At 35.4% G+C, this 17948-nt stretch overlaps 1 protein-coding gene across 1 annotated transcript in view; it reads left to right on the forward strand.

Annotated features, from left to right (window-relative positions):
- Positions 1 to 17948, forward strand: part of BANK1 (B cell scaffold protein with ankyrin repeats 1) — a 485960-nt gene that overhangs the window by 405128 nt on the left and 62884 nt on the right. The window contains exons 8-9 of the mRNA XM_074228107.1: positions 5030 to 5120; positions 13819 to 14097. Coding sequence (XP_074084208.1) covers positions 5030 to 5120; positions 13819 to 14097 — 370 coding nt within the window. The remainder of the gene's footprint in view (positions 1 to 5029; positions 5121 to 13818; positions 14098 to 17948) is intronic.

Here is a 17948-nt window from a genome sequence, read left to right on the forward strand (position 1 = left end):
GTTAAATAAAGGCATCTGTTAGTAGCTTTTGAAAAATGATGTCTTCTGGGATATTGAAGTTTGAGGCAGATGGTAAGTCATCTAGTGATTACCCCATAATGATTACATCACAGCTCTCCTTTGCTTATTACCCAGATAATTTCTGAGAGTAGACACTTTCTTGGCTTCTGATTCATCAATGGTGTCAACACTGTTTTGCTATACATGAATGGATGGATGGATGGATGGATGGATGGATGGATGGATGGATGGATGGATGGATGACTGAAATGCATTTATTAAGATATTACTATATACTACACTAAATGCTGGAGAAAAATTTCGAAGAGATACAGGTCCCTGCCCTCAAAGAGTTTACATTGTAACAGAGGAAGACCACATATAAAAATAGTGATCACTGGAGAAGGACTGGGAAATCGGGGGGGGGGGGGTGTGAGTTGAGCAGTGGAATAGAAAAAGCAGTTGATTAATACACTCTTTCCAGAAGATGCACTTTCCACAAAAATAAATGAAGACACCATCAGATTCTAGAGATCAGCTAATGCATGCTGAAAAAAGTTAGACATGAAGGTTCAACAATGACTCAGCCTGTGATGTTTATGTATTTGGCTCAATGCTACTCAATATTGCTTTCTTTCAATATTCATTATTATCAACATCTAATCTTAGTAATATTTTAAAATAAGCATGAATGAAATGATAGTCATATAAGGTATTAGACAAGAAAACTGCTGGAAAGGTCACCACTTTCCTATAAATATTATTCACCCTTCTTAAAGAAACTGTTTCCAAGCTGAGTATCTACACATTTATGATTGTGAAATATAAATGTCACTTTCCTGTGCACAGTTTGCATTGTGCTGAAATTAGCTATCCAGTACAAAAGTAGGGCAAAGTTACCATTCTGTAATAAACTCTGTGTGCTAGCTGGATATTTATATAGAGAGTCCCTCTGAAATTATTTTTAGTTTTTCCTCTATGTGTGTTCTAAAGTTACAGCTGTGCTTGAGCATAGTGATTCATTTAAGTCTCAGGTTCAGTATATTCATGCCCTTTCCAATTCACACACAAATATGTGTATGTGCACATACAAGAGACTTGCCAAGATTTCATTAATTGCAATTTGTTTCAAATCTATTGCTCACAATAGAAGTTTTAGGTTTGTGCACAATCTGGCACATGTCTTGCTTTAAAAAAGAAGACAATAGCAACAACAACAAAACTCAAGTACTTTGAAGTAAACATATTCTTTACTCAATTGGAAAATGTCCTTTATGTAGTTTTTGGAATGAATGCAAGTTTTTTCCTTCAAGTTTCCATATTAATATAGGATATCCAAAACAGACTTGGAGGAGAATTATCATCTGGAATACACAATATAAAATAATCTAACCTAAAATTTCTAATTTTTTCTTATTTTGCATTGTGCTATCAATTGTACCAAGAATGTTTTTTTTTTCTATTAAGCAACGAGGGGAAAAATTCCTGCTGACCAAATTCTATTTCTGAGTCTATTACCTCATCTATTAAATGAAAGAGTTAAACATTATAATTCTAGAGTCCTTTTTAGCACCCATTCTACTTTCCTATGGTATTAAAATGAATTTAGTTTTCACTCAAAACACTTCCTTACTTTGGTACACTTATCTTCATTTTCAAGGAGAGAGTGAAGATCACAGCCCATCCATGTCTCCTTATTCGATGCAACTCTTTATATATCCACCTGGAATGGTTTATTAAAAATATGCTCAATAATTTTATTTCTACTTTCTTTTCTTTCTCCTCAATATCATTAGAAAAAAAAAACCGTGTGTCCTATTTGACTTCTTTAAAATATGTAAAACATTAAAGTTCTGGAATGACTATTGTTTCTCTTTTTTTCCTATCAGAATGATAGTCCATTGTTATAAAATCCCTTTCAATTCCTCAAATAAATTTGCATTAAATATTTGCCTTTCAAAATTTCTAATTTTTTTAAATGAGGAATGTTTTAAACTCTATTGAAAGTTTGTTTTCCATTCTCTAAAACTCTAGCAGTTTAAGTTATTTTTCCTTGCAAACTTTTGAAATTTTGAAATATTGTATGCCAAGATCTCTTCTAATTTCTTTTTTTTTTTAGGTTTTTTTTCTGTAAGGCAAATGGGGTTAAGTGGCTTGCCCAAGGCCACACAGCTAGGTAATTATTAATTGTCTGAGACCAGATTCGAACCCAGGTACTCCTGACTCCAAGGCCAGTGCTTTATCCACTATGCCACCTAGCCACACCTTCTCCTCTAATTTCAAGTGGAAGCCACACTGTCTTGTGTGGTCTTGACCATGACTCCTTGATATTTTACTTTTTTCTGGATGCTTTTTCTTTTTTTTTAATTTTGAACTGGAAATTTTAGATTTTGACTGAAAATCCTAAGACTTCAATTTGAGGTTCCATTTAAGAAAGGATTAATCAATTCAAGTTTTTCTTTATCTTCTTTTTTCTTACAGATCAGGACAATTTTCATTTATGAATTTTTGAATTACAGAGTTCAGACTTTTTATTATAATGATCTTCAGGAAATCCAATTATTCTTAAATTATCTCACTAAGGCCTCTTTTCCAGATCAGTTGTTTTTGATAAGAGATATCTTAAATTTTCTTTAAGTTTTGTTCTAATATCTCTTGCTATCTCCTAGAGTAGTAGATTTTGTTTTTGTTTTTGCAAGGCAATGAGTTGAGTGACTAGTCCAAGATCACACAGTGGGTAATTAAGAAGTGTCTGAGGTCAGATTTGAAGTCAGATTCTCCTGACTCCAGGGCCAGTGCTCTATCCACCGCGCCATCTAGCCACCCCTAAAATACTGAATTTTTAAGGCCTTGTCTGCCATCTGAAGTTCAATATGCTTCCATTTTTTGTTGTTGGCCTACACTAACATTTATCAGTCTGGTGGGACTCATTTCCTACTGCTTGTCTTTTTATATAGTTCTTGAGTTGAAGTCAATTAATGCAATTTCTTATTAGATTTCTGATTGTTATTATGAATGGTACGACTTTTAAATTTCTGTTTGAAAAGGATGTGGAATGTGGGAGTTTGTCTATCTACTTCCATTCAAGCAGCAAACTCTACCAGAAGTCTATCATTCTATTTTTTTCTTTTGCTTCTTTTTTTTTAAAAAAAAATAAGCACCAGCTTGGGAGGGGAGGGAGGATATAGGTAATAGAGGAGAGGGTAGATCATGGGAGAGGATAGTCAGATATAACACATCTTCTTTTTTACTTTTTGTAAGGTGATGTGATTGGGACTGGGTGGTTGCTGGGTCTCTGTGGTGGGATGTGGGCTTGGGGCCTCCTGGCCCCCGGACCAGTGCTCTTTCCATTATGTCACTCAGCTGTCCCATAGCACATCTTTGAAGAGGGACAAAGTGAAAAGACAAAATATAATAAATGGTAGTGGGGAGGAACGTTTGAAGGGAATTACAATCAGCAACAGCAACTGTAGAAAAATATGGAAGTAACTTTTCTGATGGACTTATGATAAAGAATGTGATCCATCCCAGAAAGAGAGCTGGTGGTATCAGAACACAGACTGAAGCACATTTTTTCCCTCTTTCTTTCACTTTATTTCTTGTGAGGTTTTATGTTTGGTAATGTGTAAATAAATAAAAATAAATTAATTTTAAAAATAAATAAAGACAAAAAACAAAACAAAACAATGTACACATAGATGAGAGATGGTGGAGATGAAATGGTCCAGTGTCTTTCCTTCTCTCTTCTCTTCTCCCCTGGAGATATCCAATGTCTTTCTGCATATTCTGAATCTGTTCCAAAAGATGCTCTCCAGCTCAGGTGACCTGTTGAGACCTTCTCTTCTGGTGAAAAAATGGCTAAACATTTTACTCAGATCAAAACACATGCTTTCATCACAAGACAATGAGATTCTGGAGCCTATTCCAATTTGCATTTTGCTTACTCATTGTCATATTGACATACATACTTCACTTTAACACAATAAATTTCCATTAGTGCTTTACTACATGAGTAAATTCCCACAAAAAAAGTAAGCATCAGCTTGGTAGAGTCATGTATAAGGGTTGGGAATTTGTAGTCAGAAGGTCCCAATCATGTCTCAGGCTCAACAAAATGAAGATGATAATAATAGCATGTACCTTACATGATTTTGAGGATGAAATAAGAAAATATAAACAATGTTCTTATACATAGTGTGAAGAAATATATAAAGTTACCTATTTATTATGTCTTTGAAATGAATTGTTTGTTTCATTTGTAATGGAGGACATACTGAACCTAATATCAAAAGACACTTGTGACACTTACTAGCTAGACAAGTAACTTGACCATTTTGACTCTCATTTTCCCTCTCTGCACATTGATTATAATAATATTTATACTTTTGTCATGTTTATTTTGAAGAAACTTAATCTACTAATTATGTGCAAAGGTCTATGACTTCTAAGGATGGTTTTTTCTTCTTTCTCTGTGATAAAATCCTATACACGCTGTATAAATTGGGTTCAGAAGTTATAGAAAGATAAACATACCGCCTCCCCCAATATCTTGATAAGATCCTAGAGAGACTGTTGTATATAACATAAATGTACCTGGAATATACACTTGTCATTAAAAAGTAATCAAATAATTTAAAATTTAAAAGATTACAAAATTTTGAAATGAATATTACCTAGAATCACCTGCACAGTTTTAGAAATATTTTATTCTTTTCTTCAGAATAACCTGACCAATCCTCTGAATAGTTGCAGTTGCATTCATTTTTCATTCAAATGAGTAGATGCTTTTAAATTATGCATTGTCACAGATGATGCGTTTTTGTACTATTTAATTAGAGGTTAATTGAACGGGGCACAATGAGAGCCCTAAAATAAGCAAGATGAAGTACTTGATTAAAAACTGAAAAGCGATTCTGTTTTCCCTCAGGTAACAACCTTCTTGTCACATACTCTGTAAACTGTATAACAATGAAGATTTATCAAATAAATGAATATCATTGCCTATTACATCAAATTATTCTTTTTTCAGATTCATGAAGATAACAGAAATAAGAATCTTGAAAACGAGTATGTGGAAGAAATGGAAGAGATGATGCCTTCAGCTGCTCCATTTTGTTCTAGTAAGTTTGTGTTTCTTACCAGGCAGAATTTAAACATTGTTGAGAATCTGAACCAATACTCTTTTTCAGTGACATCATAGATATATATACATACATATATATATATATATATATATATATATATATATATAAATTATATTTTGGTCTAACCAATTTTATATTAGTTGACTGACTTTAATTTCCTTAAAAATGTTTTTTATCTGCTCCAGCATCCCCAGATCAAGTGATCAACAGGAAAGAACACCAAGATCTAAGTTACAAATTGATTATTTATAAATGACATGACCTTAGGCAAATTATTTATTCTCCTATCTCATAGTCTATAAAAGGGAAAAAAATACTCTAAATAGTCTTTTAAGCGATTTCTAGTTTAGAATCCTATGATTCCATTTCATTTGACACTAAAACACCAAACAGCCTTATGCACTAGCCACTCACTCTCTAGGTCTCAGTTTCTATATGTGATGAGAATAATAATGACATAAAGGTATCCTTGATCATTTGGGGGAATGAGATATAGTGAGCAGAAGACTGTAATTATTCCATAATATCTAGAGGAAATGAAACAAAACATGTAATAAATTAATCTCTTAAGAAAAGACTTGAAAGGGAAATAACAATATACTAATTGACTCAGGAAGACCTGAATACCATTCCTTCTTCTAGCAATTATTGACTTCATGAAGCTGACTTTTAGGTACAGAAGGACATTTTCTAAACCACATATTACAGACCAACATTGTCAGGATTAAGTTTCCTTCTGGAACTCTCCTTATATCAACGACATCAAAAGGCTGACTAAAAATTCAGTAACACTAATAAAAACAGCAACAATGACGATGATATTAGAGTAGCTACTATGACGTCATATCTTTAGATTTTTCAAATTCAAGCTTTTTCAAAAGAAGCTACCGCTTTTTCTTTTAATTTATTTGGGGTGGCTAGGTGGCGCAATGGATAGAGCACTGGCTCTGGAGTCAGGAGTACCTGAGTTCAAATTTGGCCCCAGACACTTAATAATTACCTAGCTGTGTGGCCTTCGGCAAGCTATTTAACCCCACTGCCTTGTAAAAAATAAATAAATAAATATTTTATTCACTTATTTTGACTTTTACATTTTTTCCCTTTAATCTCGCTTCCCTCCCTCCACCCCCCCACAGAAGGCAATATATTAGTTAGTCTTTACATTGTTTCCATAGTATACATTGATCTAAGTTGAATGTGATGGGAGAGAAATTATATCCTTAAGGAAAAAAAAAATAAAGTATAAGAGAGAAAGCAAAATTACATAATAAGATAATGGTTTTATTTTTAAATTAAAGGTAATAGTCTTTGGTCTTTGTTCAAGCTCCTAGGGCTTGCCTTCTCTTTGGCTGGAGTCTCCTTTGCTAGATCCTCATCTTATCACACTCTCTAAACATAGGTGTCCCATAGGTGTTCTATCTAGGCACTTTTCATTTCTCCTTCTATAATATTTCTTTTCTAATCCCATCAACTCCCATGGATTTAATGAACCTCTCTATGTTGATGACTCTCGTGTCTATCTTTCCCATCCTAATCATTCTGTTGACTTCTAGTCTTGTGTCTTTCCAAACTGCCTTTTAGATATCTCAAAGTAGATGCCCACTAGATCTCTCTGACACCGACTTTACTCTGGTATATGTCCTCATTACCTCGTGGCTACACTATTATAGAACCTGATGATGAGTTAACCTGCTTCAAGTTTTGCCACACTAATCCATATTTCATTCAGCCACCAAAGTGATTTCCCTAAGACACAGATCTGACTATGTCTTGTCTCTACTCAATAAACTCCAGTGGCTTCCTATACATTTAAGATCATATAGAAAGTCATCTCTTTCACAGATAAAGCCCTTCATAACCTAAACCCTTCCTGACCTTCAAGTATTCTTGTGCCTTATTACCTGTTTCATACTCTTCAATTAAATGACACAGGTCTTCTTTGCTGTTCCATCTCTTGACCCCAGGCATTTTTTCTGATATAATCTGATACCTGGAATGTTTTCCCTCCTCAGGTCTACCTATTAGCTCATTTGATGATGATTTTTTTCCCTTTTGTTTCACTTCTGATTATTTTTTTGTTCAAGTTGGGCCAAAATAACAAATTTCACAAGGGTTTAATTATAGTTACAGTTTGTGATAGTTTCTTCTTAACTAATTGATAAACCTAAAACAAATAAAACTTGTAGAAAACATGTATTTTTTCAACATAACATGCTCCTGCACCAAAAGAGCTAGATTCCCTGATTTCCTTTGTGTTTCAGTTAAAATCTCACAGGAAATCTTTCCCACTCCTTTCAATTCTAACAGGTTCTCTCTTTATTTTCTACCATATTTAACCTGGATAGAGTTTATACATAATTATCTACTTTGTAGCTTTCCTAATAGATTGTGAACTACTTGAAGTCAGGGAAGAGATTTTTGTTTCTTTTGGTATCTCCCGTGAAAGTCATAACCCATAGCTGTTATTTAGTCATGTATAACTTTTCAAGACCCTACTTGGAGTTTTCTTAGCCAAGATTTGAGAATGGTTTGCTTTTTCCTTCTCCAATTCATCAAATTGAGGCAAATAGGGTTAAGTGGCTTAGACAGCTGGTGTTTGAGACTGGATTCAATCTCAAATCTGTTGCATTTGTGTCTGTGTGTGTGTGTGTGTGTGTGTGTGTGTGTGTGTGTGTGTGTGTCTGTGTGTGTGTGTGTGTCTGTGTCTGTGTATGTCTAAGTGTGTGTGTTTAATTGAAAATGATTACAGAGGGAAGGCACTAGGTAAACATTAAAGGGGATCAGGAAATACTTCTTGAAAAAGAAGAAACTTAAATTGTGACTTGAAAGAAACCAGGAAAACCAGAAGCTAAAGAGATAAAGTTGGAGAGAATTACAGGTAGGACAGTCAATGAAAATGCATAGAATTGAGAGCTTTGTCTTATACAAGGAATAGCAAAGAAGCCAGTTTCACTGCATCACCAAATGTGTCAAGAGGGTATAAGAAGTCTAGAAATGTAAGCAAGGGCTCAGGATGAAAGTCTTTCAAAAGCATGGGATTTCATATTTCATAGATATTGAAATCCATTGAATAAGAGAGTAAGAAGCATACACTTTTTAAAGACTTGCATTGATGTTCATTGGCAGAAAGATTGGAATTGGGAAATATTTCTGTCAGGTACACTCTCCACAGTAGGTAATCACATGAGGTGATGGAGATGTGAGCTGGTGTGATGGCTGTATCAGAAGAGAGAAAGGGATATATTAAAAAAAAGTTATAAGGTAGAATCAACAGGTCTGGGAATCTGAATTGATATAGAGGGATGAGAAAGAGTAAGAAGTTCAGACTGCCAATCTAGGTGACTGAAAGAACTGGATACTAAGGGATGATTTAAATTGCAGCTGGAGAATGGCAAAATAAATTATGATACGTGAATGTAATAGAATATTTAGGTATTGTAAAAATGTTGAAAGACACTTTAAAGGAATTCTGGGTAGTATTGATTGATACGGAATGGAGTGAACAGAACCTTAAGAACAATTTTTATAAACACAGTGACGTTTTTTCTATTGGCATCTGACTTTATACTGGTTATATCAAGATGCAGACAATTGTACTGATCCCCAGATACATGATTATTCAACTCAACAAGACCATTTTAAGATTTTTTTCATAAGTTTTTTATTTGTCTTTGTGTTTGCGAAGGCAATCCCAACCCAAATACAATAAAAAGAAAGAAGTGGAAGAAAATCTAGTTACTTCTTTCTTTTTTTTTTCAGTGAAGGATCAAGATTTTTTTATTTTGTATTATTACAATAATCTTGTTATAAGAGTAAACATAACCCCCCCCAAGAAGATGAGAAACCTCAAGAATAGTGTGAGAGAAAAAATGTACTTCAGTCTGTATACAGATTCCAATGGCTCTGTCTCTGGGGTGAGTTGTTTTCTTTATCATAAGTCCACCAGAGAATTTACTTCAATATTTTTCCCACAGTTGCTATTACTAGCTGTATTCCTCCCCACTCTCATTTATTCTATCCTCTCTCTCATCCTGGCCCTGTCCAAAAGTGTGTTGTATCTGAGCCTCTCCCACAATCTTCCCTCTCTTCTATCACCTATTCCCTCCTTCCCTCCCCCAATTCTCCCTTATCCCACCACTTTCTTCTCATTTTTCTCTAGGGTAAGATAGATTTCTATACCCTATTAAATGTGTATGTTATTTCCTCTCTGAGTCATTTCTGATGCGAATTCAGGCTCACACATATTCCCCTTGCATTACCCTGTTCCACTCCATTGAAAAAGCTTTTTCTTGATTCTTATGTGAAATTTCTTAGCTTCTTCTTCATCTCCTTTCCCTTCCTCACAATACTTTCCTTTATCACCCATTGACTCCATCTTTTTACTATATTATACCATTATATTCTGCTCCTTCCTATGTCCTGTCTTTATATGTCCTTCTAACAGCTCTTATAAATGAAAAAAGTTCATATGAGTTACCAGTATCTTGTTCCCATGAAGGAATACAAGCAGTTCTATATCATTAAGTTCCTCATAGTTAGTCCTTTTCATCCACCCCTCTATGGTTCACCAGAGTCCTGTACTTGGAGATCAAACTTTCTGTTCAGCTCTGGTTGTTTCAATAAGAAAGTTTGAAAGTTCCCTGTTTCATTGAAAATCCATCTTTTCCCCTGAAAGAGGATGTTCAGTTTTGCTGGGTAGTTGATTCTCGAGTGTAAACCAATATCTTTTTGCCTTTCAGAATATCATATTCCACTCCCCATGATCCCTTAATGTAGATGCTGCCAGATCCTGTGTAATCCTGACTATGGAGCCTCAGTAGTTGAATTGTGTGCTTCTGGAAGCTTTTAGAATTTTCTCTTTGATTTGGGAGTTTTGGAATTTGGTTATAATATTCCTGGAAGTTTTTTTTTTTGGGGGGGGATCTCCTTCAGGGGGTGACTGGTGAATTCCCTCAATTTCTATTTTACACTCTGCTTCTAGGATCTCAGGGCAACTTAGCTGTATTATTTCTTGAAAAGTGAAATCTAGATTCTTTTCCTGGTTGTGACTATCAGGTAGCCCAATAAGTTTTAAATTATTTATTCTGGATCTGTTTTCAAGGTCAATTGTTTTTCCAACAGGATATTTCACATTTCCTTCTAATTTATGGCTTTGGGGAAGACTTTTTTTTTTTCTTCCTGATTTCTCGCAAAGTCATCAGCTTCCTTTAGTTCCATTCTGCATTTGAAGGAGTTATTTTTTTCAGGGAGCTTTTTTATGTCCTTTTCCAGCTGGCCAATTCTGTTTTTTAAGGCATTCTCCTCATTTGCCTTTTGTTTTGCTTTTTTCTATTTGGCCTAACCTGGTTTTTAACATTTTATTTTCTTCAGTATTTTTTGGTATTTCTTTCACTAAGCTGCTTATTCGGTTTTCATAATTTTTCTTCATTGGTCTCATTTCTCCTCCCTATTTTTCCTCCACCTCCCTTAATTGCTATTCAAAGTCTTTTTTGAGCTCATCCATAATCTGAGACCATTTTTTGTTTCTCTTGGAGGTTTTGGATACAGAAGCTTCAATTTTGTCATCATCTGAATATGTGTTTTGATCTTCCATGGGACTAAAGTAATTTTCTATTGTCAGATTCTTCTTTTTCTGTTGTTCACTCATTTCCTCAGCCCAAGACTAATTTACAGCACTTCCAAGACTTTGGGTGTTTTTGTTTGGGAGGAACACCCCTCTGGAACCTTTATTCTTCCAAGATCTTATGCTCTCTTGCCTATACTTTGCTATATAGATGACCACAGCACTCAACCTCTGCCCTGTAGCTGTAAGGAGGAGCCCTGCTGGGCTATCTCAGTATGGAAGCCCAAACTGCAACCTGGATCTGAGTGTGGGAAAACAGCAGAGTCCTGCCCCCAGGGAGAACAGAGAAATTTCTGCAGTTTCTCTTTACCCCCTTACCATGTGGGCTGTGCTCTAGAGGTGCAGGCTGGTTTCTCCAGATTCAATTCTTGATTCTCGCTGCAGGTTCTGTGACCAGTGCTCCTCAATCCACACTCATTCTGGTGTAGCAGAATTCTCTCCCTGCCCCTTCAAGCTGTTCCTGGCTGTGCTGTGAGCAGGGCTTTTTCCAGCTCCTGGTCCCTGGTGAAAACACACCTTTCCCTGCACAACTTCTAAGTTATCTTGGACTAGGAAAATGTATCACTCAGTCTTTCTGTGGGTTCTGTCCCTCTAAATCTTGGCTAGAGTCATAATTTGACAGCTTTTGGAGTTTTTTTGGGGGGGGGAGGAGTTCCTGGGAAATGCTTCCTTCACACCACCACCTAAACACAATAACATTGAAAAGAAAACAAAGTCAAAATATTTGTGATCCAAGCAATAAGCAACCACATCAGCCAAGTTCTATAATGAAATGTTGCCCACTTTCTAACAGTTAGGTGATAGACACAATGTGCAGAACCCTACAATTTTGGACAGAGTCATTGTATATATTCATTTTGCTTTTTTGTTACAGTCTTCCTCCTTTATTTCTCTCAGTCATTTGGAAAAGGGACTAGCAATAGAGATTTTTAAAAAAAGACTACTGGGAGGTGGCTAGGTGGCACAGTGGATAAAGCACCGGCCCTGGAGTCAGGAGTACCTGGGTTCAAATCCGGCCTCAGACACTTAATAATGACCTAGCTGTGTGGCCTTGGGCAAGCCACTTAACCCCATTTGCCTTGAAAAAAAAAACCTAAAAAAAAAAGACTACTGAATTTTTTAATACACAAAGGAGAACAGAAGGAAATTCAGGATAAATCTTAGTCATCAAGCGAGTTTTAAAAGTAATATGCAGAAGACATCATTTTTTAAAGCTTTGAAGTCTACAAAAGGGAGATTTGCATTTCCATTACAATCTTTTTTTATGCTTTCTGCTATATGTAGTAAAATGTTCTTTTATATGTTTAATCAAAATAAAAAAGTAAAAAATAAAAAAAACAAATGCTCATGGTTGAATGTAGTAATTTTTTTCACTCATTTCTGGTATTAGTTTTGTGAACTAACTGCATGTTATCTTTTCAAAAACTGTCAATACATCACAGAATTCTCTCTTTAGCAGCTGTTTTTTGTCTATCTCAACTGCAGATTTATAATTTTTTTTAAGTTTTTGCTAGGCAATGGGGTTAAGTGGCTTGCCCAAGGCCACACAGCTAGGTCATTATTAAGTGTCTGAGGCCGGATTTGAACCCAGGTACTCCTGACTCCAGGGCCGGTGCTTTATCCACTGCGCCACCTAGCCACCCCAGATTTATAATTTTTGAATTTTTTTTAACTTCATTGAAGGAGCAAATTTTGACTTCCCTCCTAATTCTATTCTCAACACAAGACAGAAAGGAACAAAATCTTTGTTGGTGTTTTAATAATGATAATGAAGGTTTCTGAAGTTACTTAAGGTTTCCCTGCCAATTTGACTCTATTTTTTGCTAGAAGTTCCTCACTTCTTTTTAACAGCTTTAATTGTGTTGGGTGTGGATTATCCAAAATACTTTATTCCCCCAAAGTCTACTGCTACAAATGATCAGCTCACAAAATGCCTCTAATACTATGCTTCAAGAGATATTAAATGAAAAAGCCTGAATCTCATACACAACATATAGCAATTTTTAAATTAAATTTTGTTATTTTCAGTTCTAGATGACCCCCTCCCTTTACCTCCTTTGCCATCCATAATATAAAGCATTTTCAATAAAATTTAGACTAAACTTTTGAATAGACATTTTCAGAGAGCTTGTTTTCTTTTTCTGGAAAAATAATTTATTATTCAAACTACATGAAAAGATAGTTTTCAACATTCATCTTTTCACAAGATATGGAATTCTACATTTTTCCTACCTCACTCTCTTCCTCCCCCTCATCCTTGAGAGTGAATAATTTGGTATAGACTATACATGTATAACTATGTTAAACATAACTTCATATCAGTCATATTGTGAGAAAAGAATCAGAAAAAAGGGAACAAAAATCATGAAGGGTAAAAATAAATATAAAGCACAAAACAAAATTTTAAATAAAAATCAGTTAACTTTTTTAAGCACCTATGTGTGCCAGTCACAGCATGTTTGTTAGAAATACAATAGTAGGTAAAGCAACAATTCCTGCTTTCATATGAGCTCTAAGGTCTTCAGGCAATCCACAATGGCACAGCTGTGATTTGAACCCAGTTACAAATAGGCATCTGGCCAAACATATTAAAAAAGGAACTATCTGAAAACTTGAGGCTTTCTTTTGGCTCTTTATTCACATGCAAGTCAAGATTAGCTTGCCACTGATTGCCATCATCTTTGTCATCTTGTACTTAACACTTATTATATTAAATCAGATTTTCTGTTAAAATAAAAAATTCAGTGATGCTATCAAACATGGGACTCTGCTCAGACAACAAGCCGACAGAATCAGAGTATTATTGTATGCATGAGTATGTTGTGTACTGAGGTGGCAAAATATGATGGAAGCTTTCACTGTTCATTTGGTAAATATTTTAAAAACCCAGAAACTGCTGTTCACCCTCCTCCTGCATTTGACAGCTTTCCACTGTATTGGCTCATAAAAGTTTTATTAGTAGCGGGGTTACTTCTGTGGGAAACTGTGAAACATGAAATGCTTCCAGATGGTGTATTTTAAATGAAATAATATGGTCCTTCTCCCAAACAGCAATGATGCAGCATACATCACATCATCATGAAAGAGGGCAGATCTACAATGAGGTAGCAGAGGAAGAAGAAAGGGAAGAGGAAGATGAACAAGTAGAAGACAGCAGAGAGGAGACAATCACCAGGGTTGAGTCAGAGGATGAATTGTATGTGGTTTTCTCTGGAGACAATCAGGAAGGGAATTCAAAAGACCCCTTGTTCTCAGACAGACCTCCACTCCCCCCTCCTCGAGCTGTGGTTTCTCCTATTGGACTAGAAAAGCCGCACTGTCTGTTTCCAGGTAAGTTTTGAGTCAATTTAGTAAGCCAGTTTTGGACGATGTGTTCTGTTGGTTTCTGATGCCCAGATAAACATGGGCCTAACTTTCCAGTTAATACAACGAATGCCATAAACATTTATGAAGTGGCCATGGGGTGCTGTTAATGAAGAAAATAGTTTGTTTTTAAAGTATTTCTAGAATGATAGAGCAATAAGGCATAAATGCAGTTACATACATTGACAACAACAACAAAAAAAGATACCATATTAATGGATACCAATTCCAAAAATGAGTGAAGGTTTGATAAGGCAGTGTATAGAGGACTAGACTTGGAGCTAGGAAGACCTAAATCCAAATCCTGCCTCAGATACTAGCCATGTGATGCTATACAGATCACTTAATCTCTCTATATCTCAATTTCCTCATCTGAAGTTGACAAACTATATATAAATGTAGTGTGCTTTGATGAAGATGCTAGATAAAATTTGAATTTCCTCACATCAACAGAGAGAAATTTCACAAATAAAGGTGTGGAGGTGAGAAGTTGTAGGCATTTGAAATGGAATGGCTTCCATAAAGAAACAAAAAATGGAGGAACATCACAAGGCAAAGAGTTATCTCATTTAGCTAGAGCCAAGAGTACGTGATAGAGGGGAGAGGGTCCTGAACTTGGAGTCAGATCCCTGACCTTAACTACTTGCGACACTTTGGACTTAATGTTTCTGGGTCTAGTTTCCTCATGAAATAAGAGACTACTTCTAAAGTGTTTTCAAGTTCTGGATCTATGATCCTCTGAATAAGTATAGAAAAACAAGGATGACACCAGATTATAAAGAATTTTACAAAGCAGTCACAGGAATTTGAAATTTACCTAAAAGACAACTACTGAAACTTTGTGAGAAGAGTGAACTTTTCTTTTTGTTCTAGCACCATTATAAAAAATAGATTGGAAGTACTGGGAGGAAAACGTTCGTCAACATGGGTGAGGGGGTGAATGCAGGCACTCTAGTTAAAAATGGATTTTTAAAGATACTGAGTTCAGTTTTGGACATGTTGAGTTTAAGATTGTTATTGTTGTTTCGTCGCTTCCAGATGTATTTAACTCTTCTTGTCCCCATTTAGCATTTTCTTATCAAAGACACTGGAGTGGTTTGTCATTTCCCTCTCCAGCTCATTTTTATAGATGAGAAAACTGAAGATGAAGAAAATTGAAGGTCCAGGGATTTGCCCAGGTAATAAGTGTCTGAAGCCAGATAGAAACTCAGGAAAATGAGATTTCCTGGCTTTGGGGCATTCTGTCCACTGAACCACCTAGCTGTACCTGAGTTTGAGATATCCATGAGGTATCCAGGCAAAGATGTATTGTAGGCAATTGGAGATATGGTCTTAAAGTTAAAAGATATATATGGAGGAGGTACCTGCACCGAGATAGTAGATGAAACTGGGGAAGCAAATGAGTTTGTCAAGTGAAGGAGATTCAGAGAGAGAGAGAGAGAGAGAGAGAGAGAGAGAGAGAGAGAGAGAGAGAGAAGTGATTCAACAATGAACCTCTGGGAGAACCATATCAAGGGATAGTGAAGATAAGGAATCAGAGCTGGAACAGTTATAGAAGTCAAAGGAAAATGAGGAGAATGCTTTGAAACTAACTCATAATGAGATATTAGATATTGGATAGATTAGATATTAGAAGAGATATCAAAGTCCATTGAATGCAAATGCCTCATTTTCCAGGTGTAGACATCTTATAGAGACCAATGGATCTTAGGTAGCATATCCAAAGTCCCACAGATAGTTAAATTCTAAGGCTGATGAAAGGACTAAGAAAGCTCTTGCTATGTCCTGATCCACTAGAAGGTCTGGACTTGTGAGTTGTGAAAACAATGAATAAGTCCCCAAGTATGCCTCCCAAGCATCCATTCCATAATCCAGATGTACTGACTCTAATACCACAATGTTAGGTTCTCTCCCCTCTGTGTTTCTCCTCTCCCTGTTCCCTAATCCTGGGATCAGTTGAACTCCAACCTGCCTCTAAAATTTAATCAAAAAGTCTTTTTTTAATTATATTTTATTTTTACAAATATACATGCTAGGAAATTTCTTTCAATATTCATCCATATGCATGTGCATATTTTTAGTTTACAAAATTTCCTTCCACCCTCCCTTCCCACCACACTCCCCTCAGCAGCAAATAGTCAGATTAACATTGTACATATATAAATATGTTTATAGATTAGTCATTTTTGGTATGAGGAATTGGGATTAAGGGAAAGAGATACATCAGAGATATTTTGTAATAAAGTGTTCCTCAGATTCTGAAGGATTTAATTTTTTTTTTATTTTGTTACGTTTTGTTTTTCTTCCTCTGGGTGGGAATAGCATTATCAACAAGAGATCTGATAGGGTTGTCCTAGCTCTCTGAACTGCTGAGAGGAGCTGTATCCATCAAGGTTGATCTCACATTGTTGTGTTAATGAGTACATTGTTTTGGTTACTCAAAGGGTCTTAACCTTCACTGTGTCATCATTCTCTTTGGCAGTGTGAGGAAGCCTATAGATTCTTCTCAGAATGATTTTAAATGCACATCACTTAACTCCATTGCTCACAAAAACCTAAAAAAAAAGTCTATAGATGCTAGATTAAGATATTCTGGTCTATAACCCAAATAAATAAATAAACCATGATATACCTCAAATCCTTGTCCTACAGGATATCTTCTTCGCTTGCCCTCCCCTTAGTTTTATTTTAAGTGGTATTGATGCATTTTGTTTTTACGTGATAAATATGCACAGATCTTTCAGATCTCCATTTTGAGAGAGGTCTCTTATAATTAGCTAAAATAATTAAATAAAACTAATAAAACTATGACATCATTTGAAAGTGCATGCAACTTTTCCCATCTGTAGCACCATCCTCATCTTTCCTTTTTTAATGACTAGATATCTATTCTCTTTCCCTCCTACCTCCACTTTATTAGGAAAAGGAAAAAATGGATTTTTTTTTAACAAATAAACATATCTAAGCAAAAAAAATTCCCTCTATGGTTATATACAAAAATATAAGTCTCTTAATGATATCAACTCCTCATACTTGACATAGCATTTATTTGGTAATTCTTCAATATTCCTCTCCTATAATCTTCTGCATCAGAATTATATATCTTTGTGCCTTATACCTTACCCCTACCCCCACCCCAAGAGTGAAAGCTCCATGCGAGCTGGGACTATGTCTTAGGTAAACTGTGCATCATTCTCAGTACTCTGTAAACACTGAATAAATGGTAACCTAATAAAGAAAGAAAGACTAGAGAGTATCAGTGAGGCATGGAGAAAATTGTGAGGATGTGTATGTTCCTGGTCAAGTCACTTAACTTTTTTGAAGCAGAGTTATTATTGGCTGACTTCCCTCTTCCTTAAAGGTTTGAGAGGTCAACAAGAGAGAATCACTTCTCAGTCTGTAATAAAATGTGTGCTTATAATTTCTAAATAGTATGATGGTTGGTTTTCATTATTGATAATTTATCAAAGTTATTACTAGTTTCTTAGTCAAGTGTTGAGATATAAAATAAGAATTAAAAGATGCTATCCCCCTTTATCAGGTTCATCTCCTATGGGTGTAAAGGTCAGGATAAGGGCAGGGAGCAAGGAGGTAGGTGAAAAAGAGGAGTTGGAAAAATTTGATAAGAGTGTTCTAAAAGTTTATATATTTGACATATTCTACTCAAAAACTGGAACATGAGAAAACTATTCTACACTCATTTATCTGGTTTTACCTCAGGATGCTGTCAAGGGAAGACAAGTCATTAGGTCAAAATTTCAACATTGCAAATTATTCAGAAGTGGAAAAGCTAAATCACAGTGAGATTTTTAAAAGTC

Source organism: Macrotis lagotis, chromosome 3 (genome assembly GCF_037893015.1).
Source record: "Macrotis lagotis isolate mMagLag1 chromosome 3, bilby.v1.9.chrom.fasta, whole genome shotgun sequence".
NCBI classification, from domain to species: Eukaryota; Metazoa; Chordata; class Mammalia; order Peramelemorphia; family Peramelidae; genus Macrotis; species Macrotis lagotis.